At 38.8% G+C, this 23,793-nt stretch overlaps 1 protein-coding gene across 3 annotated transcripts in view; it reads right to left on the bottom strand.

The window, feature by feature from the left end:
• Positions 1-23,793, bottom strand: part of cdc42l (cell division cycle 42, like) — a 41,990-nt gene that overhangs the window by 15,895 nt on the left and 2,302 nt on the right. For all 3 annotated transcript variants that reach the window (XM_028810039.2, XM_028810037.2, XM_028810038.2), the window contains exons 3-6: positions 18,612-18,742; positions 18,438-18,510; positions 9,049-9,158; positions 2,240-2,437 (exon numbers count right to left, since the gene is read on the bottom strand). In XM_028810039.2, coding sequence (XP_028665872.1) covers positions 2,240-2,437; positions 9,049-9,158; positions 18,438-18,510; positions 18,612-18,716 — 486 coding nt within the window. In that variant the 5' untranslated portion in view covers positions 18,717-18,742. The remainder of the gene's footprint in view (positions 1-2,239; positions 2,438-9,048; positions 9,159-18,437; positions 18,511-18,611; positions 18,743-23,793) is intronic.

Raw genomic sequence — 23,793 nt, 5'->3', positions numbered from 1 at the left:
GTGTGGTGAGTTATTGCAATTTGTGACCATGTCGCCAAATTTATCCCAATGCTGGCAAACAAAGCCACCAGCCATGTTGCGAAGTTTGAGAGCAACAGTTTCGTCAATGACATTTTTCCAAAAAAACCCGACTGATAGTCAGGTTTTTCGATGGGGGACGCGGTCAGGTGTCGTAACCAAAAAGAATAATGAAAAGTCAACGTGGCTCAGAGGTGCATGTGGACTCATAGCACAGATGAAAGGGACTAACTGGGTGGTTGGTGAGTTTTTGCGTCCGGGCACATGAGCAGGCAGTGTGAATGCCTAGAGAGCGAGGGTAGACGTGGGACGGGGAAAAAGGAGTGTTGGTGGGCGGGGAAACGTCTTCCGTGTTCCTGCAGGACCATCTAACAAGACGCATGTTTGTCGCGGATGCGAATTGCTGTATGTAGCGTGTAAAACAATTTGCTATGGTGCACGCGGTCGTGCGTCGTAAGCGAAAAGTCAACGTGGGTCAGAGGTGCATGTGTACTGTAGCCCAGACGAACATAAATGACGGCGTTTTTTTCCCAGTAGTCGCATCCGAGTTGGTGGGCGTGGCTCTGCGAGTTGTCGTTGTATCCAATGGTCTTAGAGTTGGTGGGCGTGGCTCCTTCCTGCGTGCGCCATGGGCGGCTTACTTGTTGGCGGCTTAGTGAATCCACACCCCTTCCGGCGTGCTTTCCATGGGTGGCTACTTGTCTTCCGGCTTAGTGAATTATATATATATATATGCTAGCAAAACAGAACCACAGTGTCTGAAACATGCAGTACTGAAAGCAACTAGAATGTGTGACCAAGACAAAGAAAGAGAAGAGGTCATAAAAAAAGGGAAGAAAAAATATCGTTGCTTCTGCTTGTGCTGGAAAAAGATGACCCAGAAGGACTGGAGTCAACAGGAACCAAAAAATAAGAACATCTACTTTATTAATAAGAACACCTAATCATTAAATTTTAGTAGTTAGGACAAGGATAGCAAGTGTATTATGGTATTATCATATCACTGCGACTGAAAAGTAATAAAATATAAGTTTCTTCTCCTGATTCCAGGAAGTTCAGAGCAGCTTCTCTTTCTGTCTCTCACTCACTCACACAAAAGAACTGTGTGTGTAGGTGTAAACTAAGTAGACTAGCTTTGAGCAAATGAATGCCACTAGCACTGTACAGACCCGAGAAAGAAGCTAAAGACATTACCCATCTTATCCTCTCATCATCATTCAACCCAAACATTGGTAATTCTGACGATTCTATGATTCACCTTATTCCTGCTTACAAACACATGCTGAAATCTGTAAAGTCAGTCAAAAAGTGGATCAGTGAGGTAATAGAGGAGTTTCAGGGCTACATTGCCTGTACAGATTGGAGTGCCTTCAAAACTGCTACTTTCAACATACATGAATACACTGATGCTGTAACTTCATATGCTGTATTAGTCTTTGTGAATATAGTTGCATTCCAATAAAAGCAATTGTGAAGTTTAGCAATGATGAGCCTTGGTTCACCCCAGATCTCAGATGCCCTGCGCAAGGACATAGAGTGTGCTTTCAGATCTGGCAATTGTGAGGAGTACAGGAAAGCCAAGTATATCTTGGAGAAAGGGATCAAAGCTGCAGGAACAACTGTCTGCAAACAGCAGTACATCAGTCTGGAGAGGCCTTAAATAGGTCACTAACTACAAGAAACAAACAGTTTTGCTAATGCAGTCTGGTTAATCAGTTAAATCAGTTTTGAAAGACTTTGAAAGACAATGGGACAAAGTGAATTCTGATGAATTGAAAGATCAGAACTCATAAGTTATTGAATGTGCCTTTTTTCTATAGGAGTGGAAATGTTCAGGTAAGCTACTGTAAATGTATATTTTGTGTCATTTGTTATTGTCCCTTATTTATACATCTATATGCATCTCTACCCGCCATCCATCTTTACACACATACATACATATATACACGCACACACACACACACTTGCAAATATCCATCTTCAACTATCCTTATATTATGAATAATGAATACTTTATCATTTGGTTTACTGCAGCAAGTGTGAATTGGTTATTTGTTGAAAACAGTCTTATCACCATGTCTGAACCACAACAGAGGAAACGAGTTATTTAAGGTAAGACTTGTATCAATTTATGTTCATAAATTATACAGATCACTTTATAGTTCTGGCATCCCGGCTGGAAGGTGAAACTAAGATCTCGCTCAAATCCAACATTACATACCTGGGTAAGAGCTGAGCATTCTACATACTTCACTGCTCGCAGATCCCGTGCAAATTTTTCTGCCACTTCTGGTGATAATGGCCTCTGTTTGTTTTTAGCAAGTTTTTCTACAATGCTAGGGTCATCTCGGAGGTCAACTTGAGTGCCCACTAGTAGGAATGGAGTTCGTGGACAATGGTGAGAGATTTCAGGAACCCACTGAAAAAAGATGAGGGAAAAGCAAAACAGTTACCAAGAAAAAACAAGCATAAACCAGAATTACCATACAGACAATACAGGTTAAGAATTTTCATATGGCTGCTGCAACTGTAAAAAGCACTATATCCTATGACAGACTTGTCTGCCATATTATCTGTCAGACTAATACTTTATATAAGAATGAACTGTATATTCCTCCAAGAATCACAATATTATTTAATTGCAAAAACTGGTAAATGAAATGGATGGATTATGCAGGGAGATGCATGAAAAAGGAGCCCCAAGCAAGGTAAGAATTACCACACAAGCATACTGAAGTGAAGGTGTTGTGAAGTTCCCATGAACATCTGGTTAGTCCTGTTTCCCTGTCAGAAAGCTGGAGAGAAGACCTGCTGTATACCTTGGAACAGTAACTTTCAATTGTGGAACAGTATGCTTGTACAAGTTCTTTAAAGCAGATGCATGAGGGATTAGTGAAACAGTATTTGTCGAAATGCACAATTTAGCAATTGGTGAAAAAGTGGCATACTACTGGATTTGTGAGCAATGAACCAAAACCAAGTAACCGTTACAGTCATACCATTACCAACACTGCATATGATAATGAAAGAAGATCAGTAAAGTCTTAGGATGGGTGTGCCATTAATGGCTATGTCAGCGTGAATGCCATGATGTGCCTGCTATGTTTTGATACAGTACCAGGTATATTAAATGGTGAACAGTTATCTCATATATATATTTCTCTCTTCTGGTTCATCCTGCCTCCACTTCAAAACCAGTCCCGCCCACACACAGCCGACACGGCATTCCTCGATTCCTATTCGTCGTCTTCCATGTCATGCACTATACTGGCCTGCTGAGCGTAATACATCCAACAAGTACTCGAGGTGCTGCCACAACGGTAAAGTAGCTTTACCACACTTGCGGGAGCCACCTGTGCCTTTACAACAGCTTCTTACACAGCAAACATCAGAAGCTAAAAATTATCATGAACACATTCGAGAATGCAACTCTTCTCTAGCGTTTGCTTCCATGGGTGCACAGATAACTCAACCTCCTGGCCACGGACCATACTGTTTTAAAATACATGGGCAAATTTATCACCAAATCTCTCCACTATATGCTAACACTTCTACCTCTCCAGGATATGGACAGTTGTATGTTTTTGACACAGCGCAAGCCACTAAAGTACGCTTACAAAATAAAACAAATTCTGCATGCAGCGAAAATGTACTTCTCCGGCTAGATTCCATGCTCGGAACCATCAACCCCTTTAATAAATCATACAAACACATGCATGAAATCGCTCAGTCCAATCCAACAGCATCTGTACGAATGGTTTTCAAGGAAAACCCTAGGCAGGATTTACGACAATACAATGCCCCAACATGTCACACCGATGTTGCAGCGATTTTCGTTGGAGAAGATGGCGAACCGCCTACCAAAAGGAACATTTGCATCTATCCCATAGGCAACTCCTGTAAACAGATTTCCACGCTCAATATGAATTGCGATCCTATGGTTTACCCACTTTTATTCCCTTACGGAGACATTGGCTGGCACAAAGATTTACAACATGTTCCCGATAAAAGAACCGCCAAGTGAATAAGGCTTACTCAATGCCAATTTTACGCGTACAGATTAGCAATGAGAAATACATTTAATATTTTGCACTCCAGCGGCAAACTATTCCAACAGTATGTCGTAGATGCGCATGTTAAAACAGAGGCCGCGCGTCTCAACTATCTCAGATTACATCGACAAGATCTGCGCATCGAACTATCCGACGCACTGTAAGCAAACGCTGAAAAGAACAACGTTCGTGTAGGCAAAATGATCATATTACCGTCCACATTTCCAGGAAGTCCAAGATACATGCAACAAAACTATCAGGATGCCATGGCCATAGTATGTAAATTCGGAAAGCCTGATTTATTTATCACTTTCACATGTAATCCTGCTTGGCCGGAAATTCTATATGCACACTGCGTCTTTCAAAAAGTATTTATTTCTTCTTGATTTCCGAATTCCTTTCTCACCGTTTTCCATTTCTATTCATACACAAATTAATAGTACCAAATTAATATACTGATTTTACAAGAGATAAGAATGAAAGATGATAACTGCATCCTCCCTTACTTTTTTACTAAACACGAACAGTACTTGTAAATAATTATTCTAATAGTCCAGCATTTTATTTGTTTATTTGCTAAGCTGTGCTTCAACTATTTATTAACTATTACAACATTGTTTCTTATTACTAGAGATACCATCATATAAGAAACACTTTCAGACAATTTGTTTGGAAGAGTGAGGGAATCAAAGTAAAGGGCAGGTTATCAGCACAGTGGATTTCAAAATCCCAATGCTTAGCATATTTTTAAAAAAATAACGAAGTTCCTAAATACTACAGCACAATTCTGTGATTAAAACACACACAACTTAAAAGCTTCACTTAACAGTTACTTAAACTCACCCAAAGGCTAGTGCAGATTTGTGGCTAAGAGAACTATAGCGAGTATCTAGTATAACAAAAGTGCTACGTTGGTAGGGAAAGCAGAGCTGCAATTTGGAAACAGGACATGGGTGAAGTTCATGGCTATAGCCAACCAACTGGGCAACTGTAAAAGCATAATTCAATTAGGTTTATTTAAAACAGGAATAAATAAAAGCAGGGGAATCGCAGCTACCACTGTAGCCAAAATGAGAGTGGAAAAATTATTACTAAAAACTCTACCAATAATATAGCCATGTTTTGTTTGAAGAAAATTGTCAAGTACAAGCATTATGAGTTGTTGTTATAGGTACAGCTGGGAGAGTCTAAATAGCTTTTCCCTCTAACAATAATACAAGTTAGAATATGAATGTATGAATGTTGTAACATTTAGTTGGTTTCAGGGAGTCACTTCATGGCTTTGAAAGTTGAATTTTAAAATTTTCTTCAAATACTTCATAAAAAGATGCCACATTTTTGTTGGAGCTATAGCACCATTTACAAACTTCTGGTTTCATGTCTTTCAAAAACTACAACTTTCTAGCAAGCAGCAACAAATCTGATTTATTTTTGAAGCTTGTACTGAAAAGAATCCTATGCAATATGATAATTTTAAGCATAGTCATTAGGCCTCAAGATGTAAAACAATGTCCTTTTTAACTGCAAGTAAAACGAAAATCCAAACTGACATAGCTGAAGGTCATGTAGAAATTTTATATAAATACTTATTAAACCATTTTTAAACAGATGCTCCAAAAATGATCCAGTTACTAACAGAAGCAAGGCACTGTATCATTTATTGACCTCATTTTGTAAACAACATTTGACTATTTGATAAAAACATAAGTTATCACAACTTGTTGCTCACTGTCAAATTTGACAGCTGTTCTTCATTGTCTCTAGCCTCTAGCCTCTAAACCTCAAGTCACCTGAATGCAGCTGAAGACCAAAAAAACACTCAGCAGTAGAGATTTCCTCTGTTATGGAGATCATATGGTTGTATCAGGAAAGCCTTGTCTATATTACTAAACCACAGTTTAAAATTTATGCACGGCAGATGCACCAAAGTGCATGCGCACTGCGCCATGGCGCCCCAGAGTCAAACGCAGCGGCTTCCCAGAGTCAGTAGGTGGCGCCCAAACAACACAACCTGTAAACTAAACTTGCTGTAATCCACTGTGCCAGCAGTCTGTGTGGCATGTTTGAATCACATAACGGTCACTCAGTAACAGAGAAACAAAAACGAGCCCGCATTGATAAAAACAATAAACGGAGGCTCCTACAACGCGCTTCACAAACACCAGAAGCAAACAACTCACGGCTCTGAAACGAAACACCTCAAGTAACGGAAATATACAAACGAGCCCGTATGGATAAAAACAACGAATGAAGATGCCTACAACGCGTTTCTGAAACACTACATGAAAGAGAGGCATGGATCCAAACAGAAACTGCACAAGGGCTACAAAGTCGTTCGGTATTCCAACAAAGAAAAAGACAAAGCCAGGAACGACGGACAGACTCTGAACAATTCCGCCAGTTAGCTGAGAACGCATTCTATAATGAGTCCGCTGTTCATGAAAATTCATTGGGATTAATGACTGTCATTTGTAGTCATTGTCATTCACTTAACTTCCTTGAAGAAAAAACTGGCAGTACAACTGATGGGTTTACACGTTGTTGTCAAAAAGGTCAAGTTCAGCAGCCTGCTTTGGATGAATATCAGGAATATTTACGTAAGCTTTTGACTAACAATGTACCCGAAAGTAAAAGCTTTATGGAATGCATTAGATCCTACAATGGTTCATTTGCTTTTGCGTCTACCGGGGTAAATATCAAGCCACCACCTGGGAATGGCCCATAATGCTTTCGTGTGTGTGGACAAATATTGCATCGGATTGGAACAGTGCACCCTGAGCCAAATCAACAACACAAATTTGCCCAAATGTACGTGTTAGATCTAGATGACGCAGTTTATCAACGAATGAACCTTCCTGAAAACAAGCAATGCACAGAGCTCATAATGAGAAACGTAGCTGAAGTCATAAACAATCACCCATTAGCAAACTCTATAAAGATGCTACATGAGGTTGAAAAAGAAGCCAATACAAAAGCACAGGCGGACGGTGTGGCACCAACTAAAATTGCCTTAGTGCTAATAGAGGACAAAGAACACGATCCAAGACGATACAATGTTCCCATCGTTAATGACGTGGCAATTGTGTTTCAAAGTAAAGACGGTGAGCCTCCATTTCACCGCGATATTGTCATGCATTTACGTCCTGATGGAACCAACCAATCTAAATTCCAACGCGTGGACATTTGTTTTCCTAAACTAGATACTTTGACATGCCCCATTTTGTTTCCAACTGGCCAGGAAGGATGGAGTGCTGGAATTTGCAGATATAAAAAAAAAAATCAAGCACAGAAAAGATCACGGGTATCAATAAAAGAATATTATTCCTACAGACTCTCAGTACGAGACGAGTTTAAATCCATTCTCAATGCACGAAAGCTAACTCAACAATACATAGCTGATGTTTACGTTCGAGCAGAATCAAATGATCTCCAATGGATTAAAAACAACCAACCTGCTCTGAGGGCCGATAACTACAAGTTGCTGATGGAGTACGTAAATCGTGATGCGGACGTGGTGGATCACCCTGCTGGAAAAGCGGTTATTTTACCATCTAGCTTTCAAGGCAGCCCACGTAATATGCAGCAGCATTACCAAGATGCAATGGCTAATGTTAGAAAGTTTGGCAAACCTGATCTATTTATCACTATGACTTGCAATCCTAAATGGAAAGAAATTACAAATAATCTTATGCCATGGCAAAAAGTAGAACATCGTCCTGATTTATTCGCAAGAGTCTTTAGACTCAAACTAAACAACTTGCTGGAGGATATCAAGAAAAAATCTCTATTTGGGACTGTTACAGCAATTATCCACGTTATAGAGTTTCAGAAGAGAGGTTTGCCGCACGCACATATTTTGATAATCCAAGATGATTATTCCAAAATTCGCACAGAAAATGACATCAATAAAATAATAAAAGCTGAAATTCCACACCGTCACAATTCTTCACGTCTCTTTCAAATTGTTATCAGAAATATGATCCATACACCATGTGGCAATACAAATCCAAACAGTCCATGTATGGTGAATGGCAAATGTTCTAAGGGCTTCCCCAAAGATTTCCAAGAGGTTACACTTGGAAACGTCAACGGATATCCTAAGTATATGAGAAGGCAGACAAATGAATTGCAAGTTGTAAAGGTTGTAACTACTCCATACCAGGGACAACTAATTCAAGAACAGCAAGCCATCTTTACTCAAAATGTTGTTTATAAAGAGATATTTGATTAACTATTTTGTTTTTACCATTTTATGAATGTTTACTTTCCAAAATACTTCATTTAAACCTTTCCACTCCGATATTTGTTTTACTTATAAGTTCAACAACTCAAAGACATTTTGGACTTACATGATGTTACAAATTACAATTCCATTTTTGTTTTAATAAATTGGTTAATGTTAGTACAAGTGTCTATATTTAATTCAGTGAATACTTTACAAGGACGCTCCCACCCTCCATCACTTTTCATTCCGGACGCAGGATGCACCGAGGCGCATGCGCACAGCCCCTCAGCGCCCCAGTCAAACCCGGCGGCTTCCCAGAGTCAGTGGGTAGCACCCGAACAACACAACCTGTAAACTAAACTTGCTGTAATCCACTGTGCCAGCAGGCGGTGTCAGCAAAGGCAAACTAATCACGGCTCCACAAAACGAAAACGCTTTAGTACAGATATGCTTATTTAATTCTATGACATTTCCCCGGACGCACCCACCCTCCATGATATTTCATCCATCCAAATATCGGATAGAACGGAAACTGATTGCCAGTCTTGGATTTGCGATTCTTTTGAGAATCGCGGGCTTACTGGTTAACATAGATTAAGTAATTAGCCAAGGCTGTGAAACAGAAGAACTAATTTTCAGGGACTGAGTACCTCTTAAGCATATGTGTTGCTAAAATCTAATCTAGATGACACCTGTATTGGTTTACACTTCTGTAAAGATTTAAAACTACAAGAACAAAGTAAAAATATTTACCTTTTCACGAACATTCTCAAATGAGGAGGGAGAAACAACAGAAAAACATACAAGGAAGACATCAGTTTGTGGATAGCTTAGTGGACGAAGCCTGTCATAGTCCTCTTGCCCTGTAAACAAACAGTAACAGAAAATATAAATGAATGTTACAAAATAGGCATTATAAAATAAAACCGGAAATGGAAAGGAATCACTAGAAAATGGACCAGTGACTGACAAAAACATTACTTACCTAGAATGGGTTGCCATATCAAAACAGCAATTTTACAAATAGGGTATTTAAATCTTTAAACAACCAATTTAACCTTGTTACATATGCTAAAAGTACAACAAATTTGATTCATTTATTTAATAAATAAATATTCAATACAAGGTGGCAGAGTCACATGGCTACGAAAAAACTGCTGATTTTTAGCTCTAAGGACCTAGCTTGAAATCCCAGAACAAACAATTCCCACATAGACTGTAAACGTTCACCACATATCCACAAAACTGCCTGGGAAAAATTTCACTTCATCTCACATACAATGCTGTGAAAAATCCATTTGTCCTTTTCCTAACAACCTCCGTTTTGCATGTTTTACACAACATGTAATGTTAAAGAAAGGGAACCTGGGTGAACACACAACACAGGTATAAAATAATTACTTTCTTTATTAAAAGGAACAAAGTTATTCATGTCTCCTATTGCCCAGATGAAGAAGCAAATTGCCCCTATAGTTACAATATTTAATTGTAGCACCTCTGGCAGTAACAATCACTACTTTATGCCTCATACAATTTAAAATCAATTTTTCACATCACTGTTCATAAACTTTAGCCTACTTTTCTTTGCAGAAATGCTTTAATTCAGCCACATTAGTAGGTTTGTGAGTATAAACTGCTTGCTTAATGTTCTGCCACAGCATCTCTGTTGGGTCTTCAAATCAAAACCTCCACTATGCAAACTCCAAATCTTTTATTTAAATTTAAATTGTACACTTGCTTTAGTGTTTTGGGTCACTGTCCTGCTGAATAAACCAATCATATTTCAGTTTCAGGTCACAGACAGATCACCATGCATTCTACAGACGAATATTCTGGTAAAGTACAGAATTTATGCTTCCTTCAATTATGGCATGTTTTCTAGGTCCAGAGGAAGTAAATTATCTCCATACAATCACACTACAATCACCATGTTTTACTGTGAGCGAGCGAAGTGAGCAGGGGGAAAAGCCCCCTAGTAATCTTAAATATCATTGGTGTTTTTCTTTAGACAGGGTAGTTTTGACAGGCCAGCCTATTCTTAGAAGTCACTCCTGGTCCAAATGTTCCCCACTTGGTGATAAGCGATTTCATGTTGGTGCAGTGGCGCTCAACAGCCTTACCAACTGCTTTATAACACTTTCCTGATTGACACGTTTCAAGAACCTATTTCCTTATCTGTTGAGAAAGTTTCTTTGGTTGAGACAGTGTTTTTCGCAGACACTTTGCAGTGACAACTTCACTGAAATGGGAAGATTTGAAATTGCAATGGTTGCATTCAGATCTGGTTGTGTTTGGTCTGGAAAGTTTAGTTACAATTTAACTTTGGTCAATTATTTGAGTAACTAACTAAGGGGGGGGGGGGTTATTTTTTCACAAGGGCAATACAGATGTTTGTTAACTTTATACCTTAAATATATTAAGCAGTACTTTATGAATGCTATTACATGTTCACTCTGATTTTTCTTTATGTAATAACAGATTTTTTTCTACAGATGCCAAGCCATATATTGTAACAATTAAAAAAAAAAAAAAAGAAAAAAGAAAGGGGGGCAAATACTTCTTCACTGCTCTATATGTGTATGTAAAGATAAGCCGACTTTGCACAAATGCCGTTGTTTAAAGGTTGTTTAATCATCAAGCAAATTTAAATGAAAAGTGAATGTGTTTTAAACACCTAAAAAATGTCTTTAATTTGAAAAGGTGAGATTGAAAATGGCAAAATTATTGGGATATTGTAACATTGTAAAAAGTATTTTTGGCACAAATACCAAAGGATCACACTACTCTGCCTCCCAGGAAAAGCCAATACAAGAATGATGAAAGGAAGAATGCATGTAAAAATTTCATCCTGAACATGTAACAGTGGAAAAAGTATAACCCCAAATCAGAAAAAGTTGGGACAGTGTGGAAAATGTGAATATAAAAAGAAAAAAGCAAGTTATAAATTCTCCTCAAATTTTATTTCATTGCAGACAGTATGAACACAAAATAATTCATGTTTTTTTTTGTCAACATCATTTGATTTGTAAATAAATAAATATCCATTCTTGCCATTCAGGCTTGCAACACATTTCAAAAAAAGTTGGGACAGTACAGCATTTACCACTTTGTACAGTTCCCCTGTCTTTTAACAACACTTAAAAGACGTTTAGGCATTGAAGAAATCAAGTGACTAAGTGTTGCAGGTGTTAGTTTGTCCCATTCTTCCTGCAAACAACGTTTTAGGTGCGCAACAGTACAGGGTCTTTGTTGACGCATTTTTCGTTTCAAAAAACATTCTCTATAGGAGACAAATCAGGGCTGCAGGCAGGCCAGTCAAGCATCCGCACCCTCTTCTTACGCAGCCATGCCTTTGTTATGCGCGCAGTATGTGGTTTGGCATTGTCTTGCTGAAATAAGCATGGGCGTCCCTGGAAAAGACGTTGTCTTGAAGGCAGCATTTGTTCCTCCAAAACTGAGATATACTTCTCAGCATTGATGGTGCCATCGCAGAAGTGCAAGTTACCTTTGCCGAAGGCACTGACACAACCCCATACCATGACAGACCCTGGCTTTTGGACTTGTAACAGTCTGGATGGTCCTTTTCCTCTTTGGTCCGCACCACACAGCGTCCATTTCTTCCAAAAAAGATGTGAAAAACCGATTCGCCTGACCACAATACACGTTTCCACTGCACAATGGACCATCCCAGATGCCTCCGAGCCCAGAGAAGTTGACGGCGCTTCTGGACACTATTTATGTAGGGCTTCCTTTTTGCACAGTACAGTTTTAGCTGGCATGTCCTAATGTAACTACGTACTGTAGTGCTTGAGAGTGACTTCCTGAAGTAGTCCTGAGCCCACGCAGTTATATCATTTATTGATGAATGACGGTTTTTAATGCAGTGCCATCTGAGGGCTTGGAGATCACGGCTATTCAGTTTAGGCTTGCGCCCTTGGCCTTTGCGCACGGTAATTTCTCCAGATTCCCTGATTCCTTTCACTATGTTATGCACTGTAGAGGGAGAAATGCCCAAATCTCTTCCTATCTGTCTTTGAGAAACGTTTTTCTTCATCATTTCAAAGATTTTTGCCCGCACTTGGTGGCAAACTGGCGATCCTCTGCCCATCTTTGCTCCTAAAGGAGTAGGCCTTTCCTCGATGCTGCTTTTGTACCGAATCATGATTGCAATCACCTGTTAACATCACCAGTTTCAAATCACATCATTATTTAGTTATTATACCTCATTACTACCCCTTAATTGCCCCCATCCCAACTTTTTTTGAAATGTGTTGCAAGCCTGAATGGCAAGAATGGATATTTATTTACAAATCAAATGATGTTGACAAAAAAAAAAAACATGAACTTTTTTGTGTTCATACTGTCTGCAATGAAATAAAATTTGAGGATAATTTATAACTTGCTTTTTTCTTTTTTTATTCACATTTTCCACACTGTCCCAACTTTTTCTGATTTAGGGTTGTATTTGTCACTCGGTGACACAAGTAGATAATCATATATTCATATGGTATCTTTGCAAGTTTATCAAGAGGATCAAATTCTGAGGCTGTGGCTTTGAGCAATTATGTTCCTGGTATTGAGTTTACATAACTAGCATTAAGTAAAGTCAACTTAAAGTAAGAGTGGGTATGAGCATTGATGTGTCTCATCTCCTCTCCTGGTGGTTATTTTCATAGATAGAAACATCAAGGTCTAGCAGAGGCTTAGACAGTTTAGAACAACTGAGAATTATACTTCTACTCTGTGATGAGGCCAAGAACACATCATTACCAGCAGATTGTGATCTCTGGCATACACATCCAAGTTAAATATTGTGCAGTCATGCTGAAAATGAACACTTCCAAATTTGGGTTACTCATCTACTAGAAACAGGGAACTGAACCTTGCAAGATAGGGAAAAACACCTGTGAGATGGCATTTTTATGAAATGTACTAGACTATAATAAAGAAGGTTGAGGTAAGACCTTAGACCAAACTTTTGTTCTATGTTCTTTGAAAAGCAACCAACAACTAAACCTCTGTTTAAGTATAACAGCCCAATATGAGGTTTCTGTTAATACTTGCTGCACTGATTTTCTGTTAAGTGAGCGAGTAAGGAGCTAGCAATAAAGGAGGACATGGAAAACAACCCTTGTTTCACTAGACTGACAGAATAAAGTTTAGGTTGCTTATAGCTAGGATGTGCCATTAGTAAATGTATACTGCATTGGGTATACAACCAAGGCTTACTGAGAGTAGACCCAGAACACAAGGAAACCTCTCAGCTAGCAGCGAGTCCCTGTTGTTGCTGGGGTTATTGTGGTGTGGTCTGGTCTGGTCTGCTAGGCTAAACGTGGTGTATTGTCATTAAGACTGACACCAGGACAAGCAGATGGAAACAGAATCATGTAGAATAATTATAAAGTATTAAGAGAGTTTTAGGTCAAAAAGCTCATCTGAACAAATTAATTTTCGACAAATTCCACATAAAAAACTGAGGCGCACAAGGTAAAATTCACATTAAGAATTAATGGAATGCAAGCATGCACCACTGCTTAGTTTCATTACAATGATTTAAAGCCCCAGCCAATGAACACACATCTGCTTATATAATACGCTACCGTGGCTGTTCGTTTGTCTATCCAGGATTTTAAATCACCCGCAGCTGGCAAACCATTTGACCTATTGACCTGAAATTTGGTACACATATACCACATGACCTCTACTGACCGCTTTCAGGGTGATGATTTTTTTCACTCTTTATATTTTTATTTTATTGTAGAATCAACTCTTGGCAGCGCGCAGCATGGCGGCCATGCGGCGCATGCATATGGGTGCCATTCTCATCCCTACCACCTTCGCTGTCCCTTCCCCTACCTCTTCATAGTCTTCAATCTGCCTCAAGAATGATTTAAGATAAGTGCCAGCTTAAGAGAAAAATTAAGAAAAATGTACTAAGTAATTGCAACACAAAAACTGACTTAATCAGTTTTAACGCAAAAAGATGTTGACAGAAGAAGAGAAGCAGCGGGCCACTAAAGTGGAGAAAGCAAGCTGCTCAGGAAGCAGCAAGCGCTGAACTGACCTCGCTGCACTATTCTTTCCTCTGCATGTCCTGGAGTACAAAAGAAACACCACCGTACAGCAATATGGAGACTGGCAAGATCGGGGGGAAAGCAAAAAACAAGCGGTCACTGATTACAACCGCAAGTTGTTATGCGAATGAACATGAATAATCCATGCCACAATGTTTTCCGAAATGTACTATACAGGTTCATAAAATAAACAATTCCAAATATCATATATATCTATGTCTCTTTTTTTCGTCAGTGCGGCTTTGACATCATGGACCATAAGGTGCATACAAATTCAGCGTGAGCAGGAACAGTCAATAAATAAAACAAAAAAAATCAAGTAACAGTGATACACGAAGTAGGCAGATTCACCAGCGTTTGTGTGTCAGCTTTAATCCATCCAGATCAGAGAATGTCCATTTCCATTGCCTCAAAACACCACTCACATCTACAGTTATTCCCAGTTGCAAATAAAAACTAACAGTGTCAAGATCCCTGGGGGGTGGTAGTATGTATTGTGATCGTGACTGAGAGAATAAAAGTGAAGAGAAAAAAAAAAAAACAAAAAAAAAAAACATGCTAACTTTTACAAGTACTATAAATGAACTACGGCTGTTACAGACGCAAAACAAATATATGTGTTTATTGTATAACTAGTCATTTAGCCCGTTACAATAACGGGCGCTAGAGCAGTAGTGCATAAACATTAGTAGGAACAGTCTATATTAAATGGCAAGAGACTTTGACCTCATACTTTTTGTTGGTCGTATTTTTCTTTCTTTCAGCCTTAATTTTGTTGATGTTTACTTGCTGAGCTGACCGTTCTTCGTGGGCTGCCGCCGTCTATTGTGTGTCTTTAATTTTCTGTGACAGTAATACTGTCTTGTACGTCTGCTGGCTTGTACGTCCGTAATATACCTTTAATTTTCTCTGGTGGTAATAAAGGCGTGCGCGTCAGTAATACGCCTTTAATCTCTCCTCTGACAGTAATTCTGGCTTGTATGTGGCTGTAATATGAGTCACTGTATTGTGTACCTTTAATTTCCTCTCGCAGTAATACTGGTTTGTATTTCCGTAAAACACCTGTAACTTTCTCTGACAGTAATATCGCGCATCGCACCGTGCCCCGCGCATGCGCACTTCACCAGAAGACACACACACACCTGGACGCACACAGGGATTTTATTAAAGAGGATATTAACAATAAGAGCAGCTCACTACTCAAAATGGTAAATATAGGAGACAGTGAAGATCGAACCGGGGGACTCTTGATTACAAGTCAGCAATTCTTACTGCTGTGCCACAGAAACTGTATCATCCTTGAACCTTTTGTGAAAGTGTTTATTTGATCTTTGGACTACAGGCTTTACATATTATATAGTTTATGCCTACATTTTGTCATTTATTACTAAAATATGAAAAAGGTTCTGTTTTAAAAATGTGTTTACACAGATTGTAGAAACGAAACACACATGAAATGCATGTGTTCCAAATAACAATCTATTATTTCCACTCTAAAACTTCAGCACTTCACTCCCAGATAATCAAGGCATGAGCTGGGAAAACTTTGTGCCCATTCTGCGGTGGTGGGGGGATGGAAGAGTAGGCTGCTTTCTGCTTGTCTTGATCGGCACATTTACAAGACAAAAGACACTGACGGAGAGGTGCGAAGGGATTTAAGGTGGGCCGGATTTACGAGTTTTTTCGTAGGCTTTGGTAATTCTAGCGTTAAACAGTGATAAATTGGGAAACAAGCAACGGGTGTTTTTTTTTTTCCACCTCCTCTTTACTCGAGCAGCCGCTGGCTTGCTGCTGTGTGACACGTGATCTGCATTTCGTGCAGCGCTTCGAACATTTAAAAGCCTGTACAGCACCTGAATATTCAATCTCTTTTCGCTGTTCTGTTATTTTCCCCGCGAGTAATATTTTCAGTTTGTTTGTGCCAATGCAATCTTTACTCTCATTTTTTGAGACTTGCAAATTTTCCTACTTCCATTACCTCTAACCTGCTCTGCATGGGTATCATGGGACTTGTTTCTGAAGGTTGTAAGTATAATGTGACTTGTCCGTCTCGCAGGAAGTGAAAGTGTCTCTGTCTCTCTTCAAAAGATCACATCTCATCCCTGGGAAAAAAAGTCTCATCTCGTTGCAAGTTTTTAAAATTTTTTTATAATAGAGAGATATGTGTATATGTAAAAATGATATACAATTTTCTTTTGTTTGCTAACCCAATCATTGGTTACTAGATACAAATAAAATGGTGCCAAACTACAGACATTGCATTTACATTGTAATCTTAACAGCACCAAAGTTGAGCCAGAAAATGTTGCATGTGTACTTCATATAGGCCTGCCAGCCCTATAAATATATTTATAGGTTTGGCAGGCCTATAATAAAATATATTTTAAGTTGACTCAACATAGAGGTGGCCTATAATCTGCATACAACCTGGAAAAGATCTCATCAGTTTTATTAAGAGGAAAAATGGCAATTTTTTGCCTCGAACTGTACATAACGGATTCTTAGTTTACCATTATCTCTTTTTATTCACTTGTGAATGTTACGTTCAGCACAGTGGTACACTGGCTGTCAGTGCTTTCTCAGAGTTCCATAGTCCTGTGTTTACATCTTAGCATGCAGAATTTGACTTATTCTCTTTTTAATGCCTGTCTACCAAAAATATTTTCAATTACTGGATTTTGTTACTGACCCCGATTCCCGTGGCTGGAATGTTTGTTTTAATTTAAAAGGTTATTTTTGAGGGAAAAAAAAAAAAAAAAAAAAAAAACACTGTCTTGATGCTTGCATTCGCAGAAGGGAATTTAAAAAATTCAGTTATATAAAAAAAACAAAAAAACAACCACAGACACACCTATCAACAAAAGCATTCAAAGTTCCACTAAATTACTAACCCCTACTTTCTCTGCTGTTTTTTTTCCCCATTTTTCTGTGGTGGCGATCTGTGCCACCACCAACTGATCAAAGCAACATGCAGTCCGTACACTGATGGATTGAAGGCCAGATGTCCACATGACCATTATCATCCAATTCTTCCACGTGAACCCTGAAAACCATGAGGACTGATTTAGATCATTTATGTTTCAGGGGTTCTGGGGACCCCCTGTGGCTACAGGTTTTTGTTCCAACCAGCTTCTGTTTTTAATTGAACTCCTGGGCTAATTAAGTGAACTGATATTTCCCAAGTTCTGTGTTTAGGGAACAATATATTAATTAGAAAACTAAGCTTGCTAAAAAAAAAAAAAAAAAAAAATTAAAATGTACCAAGCAGTTATATAGGAATAATGTATTTTTTTTCTTTTTAACAGTATTTTCATCTTGATTTTCATTCTACTTTTCAAGGTATTCTAATTGTTTAATTAATCCATTATTTACTAATCAGTGGGTCTGACGCTAAAGTAGTTGCAGCCTTTGATTATTCAGTGTGTTGTTTTCCAGCATGTCCGATCTGCTCATTTTGTCATTATTAAGATACAATGAAGGGGGGAAAACTGCACAGAGAAAGGGAAAAGTATAATGAAATCAACAAAGTTAGTTAAGCATTTAAATCTATAGCAAAAGCAGAAATTTTATAAATGTCTTATAAATGTAAAAATCATGCTGCTATGCTTTTCTGAATGTCGAATAAAAGAAAAAAAAATACCAGCTAATTAAAGGAGATCAGTGCTATCAGGTGTTGTCACTGATTAGGAATCTGGTTGGAAAAAAAACCTGCAGCCACAGGGGGTCCCCAGGACCGAGTTTGAGAAACACCGTTAGATAGAATGCCCAGTGGGGGCTGGTTTGTGTCATGGCCTCAGAACCCCTGCAGATTTAGTTTTTTTTCCCTCTAGCCCGCGGGAGTTTTTTTTGTTTTTTTCTGTGCTCCTGGCCATCAGACCTAGCTATATTCTTTGTTACTTAGTATTGCCTAATTTTTAAATATTTTTTTCTTCATCTTGTAAAGGACTTTGAGTTACATCATTTGTACGAAAACGTGCTAAATAAATAAATGTTGTTGTTGTAAAGCAATGTTAGACAAACATACATGTGTTTATACACAAATAGACAAGAGTGAAAGAGAACACTCACCAGCAGTATCAAAGAGTCCTAAAGTGTACGGTTCCCCTCCAATCATCACAGTCACTGCATAATTATCAAATACCTGAAAAATTAGAAGAATTATTAAAAATAAATAAAAAAAACAGGTAACTATAAAACTAAAAGAACTCCAATCAAAATCAAACAGACAAAACTGGTTCTTACCGTGGGGACATACTCTGATGGAAACTTGTTTGTTGTGTAAGAAATGAGAAGACAAGTCTTGCCAACAGCTCCATCTCCTACCACAACGCATTTTATCGTCTGCATCTTTCAACGGATGTCCTGTGTAAAATCTTGTTTAAAAAAAAAAAAAACAACAAAAAAAAACCACTTAGTAGAACACACTATTTTGATGCCTACATTTCCTAGTAGTCCTGTATAATCCTACAGGTGCTGGTCATTAAATTAGAATATCATGACAAAGTTGATTTATTTCAGTAATTCCATTCAAAAAGTGAAACTTGTATATTAGATTCATTCATTACACACAGACTGATGAATTTCAAATGTTTATTTCTTTTAATGTTGATGATTATAACTGACAACTAATGAAAGTCACAAATTTAGTATCTCGGAAAATTAGAATATCAATTAAGACCAATGCAAAAAAGGATTTTTAGAAATGTTGGCCAACTGAAAGGTATGAACATGAAAAGTATGAGCATGTACAGCACTCAATATTTAGTTGGGGCTCCTTTGGCCTGGATTACTGCAGCAATGCGGCGTGGCATGGAGTCGATCAGTCTGTGGCACTGCTCAGGTGTTATGAGAGCCCATGTTGCTCCAATAGTGGCCTTCAGCTCTTCTGAATTGTTGGGTCTGGCATATTGCATCTTCCTCTTCACAATACCCCATAGATTTTCTATGGGGTTAAGGTCAGGCGAGTTTGCTGGCCAATCAAGAACAGGGATACCATGGTCCTTAAACCAGGTACTGGTAGCTTTGGCACTGTGTGCAGGTGCCAGGTACTGTTGGAAAATGAAATCTGCATCTCCATAAAGTTCGTAAGCAGCAGGAAGCATGAACTGCTCTAAAACTTCCTGGTAGACAGCTGCGTTGACCTTGGACCTCAGAAAACACAATGGACCAACACCAGCAGATGACATGGCACCCCAAACCATCACTGACTGTGGAAACTTTACACTGGACCTCACGCAACGTGGATTCTGTGCCTCTCCTCTCTTCCTCCAGACTCTGGGACCTTGATTTCCAAAGGAAATGCAAAATTTACTTTCATCAGAGAACATAACTTTGGACCACTCAGCAACAGTCCAGTCCTTTTTGTCTTTAGCCCAGGCGAGACGCTTCTGACGCTGTCTCTTGTTCAAGAGTGGCTTGACACAAGGAATGTGACAGCTGAAACCCATGTCTTGCATACGTCTGTGCGTGGTGGTTCTTGAAGCACTGACTCCAGCTGCAGTCCACTCTTTGTGAATCTCCCCCACATTTTTGAATGGGTTTTGTTATACAATCCTCTCCAGGGTGCGGTTATCCCTATTGCTTGTACACTTTTTTCTACCACATCTTGTCCTTCCCTTTGCCTCTCTATTAATGTGCTTGGACACAGAGCTCTGTGAACAGCCAGCCTCTTTAGCAATGACCTTTTGTGTCTTGCCCTCCTTGTGCAAGGTGTCAATGGTCGTCTTTTGGACAACTGTCAAGTCAGCAGTCTTCCCCATGATTGTGTAGCCTACAGAACTAGACTGAGAGACCATTTAAAGGCTTTTGCAGGTGTTTTGAGTTAATTAGCTGATTAGAGTGTGGCACCAGGTGTCTTCAACATTGAACCTTTTCACAATATTGTAATTTTCCGAGATACTGAATTTGGGACTTTCATTAGTTGTCAGTTATAATCATCAACATTAAAAGAAATAAACATTTGAAATACATCAGTCTGTGTGTAATGAATGAATCTAATATACAAGTTTCACTTTTTGAATGGAATTACTGAAATCAACTTTGTCATGATATTCTAATTTTATGACCAGCACCTGTACATTGAACTATACCATGCTAAACTACACACATTCCTACAAACCAAGAAGTTGTACTGCCTATGCAAAACATAAGAAGAAGAATATATACTTGTGTAATCATGGACATTCTGGTCTATTATTCCAATGTCGGTACAGTGTTTGGTACCAATTTACACGATATCTTTACATCCCTTACTTTAATCTGAAATTTATTCAATAATAGAGAAGGAAAAAATATTTCTTCAAAACGAGTACAGCAAACTACTGCATTACGTTATAAAGAAAAATGCAACTTCATGAAGACAAATTCTAAAGGCCCAATATCAGCAACTGAATTTTATGGAGTGGGGTGGGGGTGGATTTTGGGTTTCCCCCAATGTCACAACAAATGAGAAGGATTTCACCACAGAGTTCACAAAGAATTATATGATTGGCAGGAATCACCTGATTTAACAAACATGTTGTGATGGGCAGCCGCAGCCATTACCCAGTCAGGACACCAGCTGGATGGAGGTAGTAGGGGAGAGAGCTCCTGCATGGCACTGCCTTCCCTAGGTCACTAGAGGGCAGTCCTCCTGGGTGGCTATAGCACCACAGATTCCTGCAGGGCATGCTGGGAGCTGGAGTTTGGTACAGCCCACTTGGGTTCAAATGGGGTCCACCAGGGGGAGCTACAGAGCCCTATATTTCACCACTCCTGGGAGTGATTCCAGATCTGATTAATGAGCCACCTTGAACAACCCCAGGACCAACATAAAAAGGAGCCACCTCACTCTACTTAGCGCGCCAGAGTCTGGTGGAAGAGGATGAAGCTTGCCAGAAGACAAGTGGAGGCGGAACGACAAACAGAGAAGAAAGGAAGAAGGGACTGCATAGATGGTGCTTGGTGTACTGTGCTGTTGAGGGGAGTGAGCAAAATCTGCTTCCTGTGTGGAAATAAACATGTATTGTGCTGAACTCGTGTCTCTGCCAGATTGTGTCGGGGTTGGGGCATCTGGAGAGCCCCTGGCTTCCACAATGTACACATGCTAAATTTATTCACGGATGCTTTCTTTTAAGTAACTGAAAAATAAATACTGCTTAAAAAAAAAATCAATACCAAACGTATATTAATGTTTTGTCACAAACTACTCAATACCAAGATAATACATGATGTTTTAACAATACTTTTTTTTTTTTTTTCATACCAGGTTCATCAATATAAAAAAAATTGCTGTCATTTTTGTGACTTTTGCATCAGCATGTAAAGGACAGCTAGTTAAGAACACTTATGATGAGTAATATTTAAGTCACATTAATTCAAATTTCAAATGCTACACACCAGATACTTTAATTTTCCAAATCTTTTCTTCCATTTTTAAGTCTGTCCCAATTTTAAGGCTACCTTTGAAAAAAAAAAAAAATCAATCTTTGTTGCACGGTCTTAAACTTACATGACATAAGCGATCAGGCTTGGTCATTGAAATGGACTGAATGTAAGTGCCTAAATTAGTTTAAAATATAAATTAATATATGGCCAATGTGGAAGTTTTGAAACGGTAAATAAACTCATTTTATTTTGGAGTGATGTATGTAGTCTGATCTGTGTGAAGTTGCTACACCACACAAGGTCAAATTCTGTATTATGTACAGTGCAGCAGGGATTGGCACTAGCTCCCAGAGATCCTGAAATGGATGCACTGGATATTAATGTAATGGTTGGATTCATAACAACTTAAGCATAAATGCAAATCTCCACTCCTTTGCCACAGCAGTGCAAACCTTGGTGCTAAAAAGCAAATAATCTTGTCTCTTGCTTAACTGACAACTAATTTACTACAATATCACACTCTTAAATCTTGTATGAAACATGTATTTTTTACTTCAAAACTAATTCTATAATGGCATAAAAGTAACAACAACAAAAATCTTTTTATTGTTGGAAGCACACCAGTATTTTTCTGCTCTATTAAATTAAACCATGCAGGATTTTTAATTAACAGGCAGGGTTACCCAAACTACAACATCAAAATACAAGGACTGTAATACAATTTGTTATTTAAAAACATTTTTGGGTGCAGAGTTTTACAAAAATGTACAGTGTATTTTAAGACACTGTTTATATGTGACACATAGGATTATGACCAACAACTTAGCTAAAATAATGCAAATTATATCATTAACAGAACAGGGCAAGTGACTGCATTCTTTGTGGTATTAAGAAAGAAATCTTTTCCTGCATACGGCACATGATACTCTGCAGCATACCCTTTTCTATGAATTTCGGAAATGCATATACCCAAAAACCCATATGATCAAACAAGCTGGTACTCCGTTCCTGTAGTTGTAGAGAGCCTACAGTACATTTTAACAGCTATAGTATATTCTCCACAAATATCACTGACCTGATGCATAATACACTAAAAGTGGTTATTTCTGCACATTAAGAAATCATGTTCATAATCTAAACTTAAGTATGCGGCTTTCACATAAAGAATGCAAACTGTATTGTAGTAGCCAGCATATTACCGTGAAGACAGGTGGGGCTGGATGGGCAAATGATAGCAAAATATCATACAGATGTTCTTAGATTGCAGGGCTCAGCATCTCAGGAACATTTGCGTTACACATTACAAGCCCAGGAAGATTCAAGAAGGCAGGCGGATACTTCTGGAGCATTGGATAAATACTGTACTGCAGATGATAAGGAGGATAATGGAGAGAGGAATAGCAAGCAACTCGAAGACGATCAGGAACACTGGAAGAGTGAACATGACTTCAGTAACAGCATATGAATTGCCGCAGCTAGTTTCAGTAACTGTACGAGGCATATCCCACAGCCATAACAATGAGAAGGTGATTTTTCTGAAAGTACAGCACTGGATTATTCATTATTAAATAAACTTGTCCTTACCGATTTACTTTCATTCAGCTTTTGAGTGTTTCAGTCTCAATCTCAGTGCGCGGTTGCAGTATTATTCTTTAAGTTGTTGCCAAGTGGCAACAGTTTCACATAGCTTAGCTTGATATCAAGGCAGTGCATTTTATTACTACAAATGTTTATGATGAGTGATCCACCTAACCTGCATATCTTTGGATTGTCAGAGTAAAACGGGAAACCTGTGCCGACAAAGGGAGAATATACAAAATTCCACACAGGGACCTGCCTTTGTAAAAATGAACCTTGTCAATTTAAAATATAATTTTCCCAGGTCCTCCCTGCATGGAGTTTGCATGTTCTCTCCTCCCACGGTCCAAAGACATGCAGGTTAGGTGCATTGGCGATTCTAAATTGTCCCTAGTGTGTGTGTGCCCTGCCCGGGGTCTGTTTCCTGCCTTGCGCCCAGTGTTGGCTGGGATTGGCTCCAGTAGACCCCCGTGACCCTGTA

This window comes from Erpetoichthys calabaricus, chromosome 9 (genome assembly GCF_900747795.2).
Source record: "Erpetoichthys calabaricus chromosome 9, fErpCal1.3, whole genome shotgun sequence".
NCBI classification, from domain to species: Eukaryota; Metazoa; Chordata; class Cladistia; order Polypteriformes; family Polypteridae; genus Erpetoichthys; species Erpetoichthys calabaricus.
The sequence above is the reverse complement of the archived record's forward strand: the minus strand, read 5'-3'. Positions and strand labels throughout refer to the sequence as shown.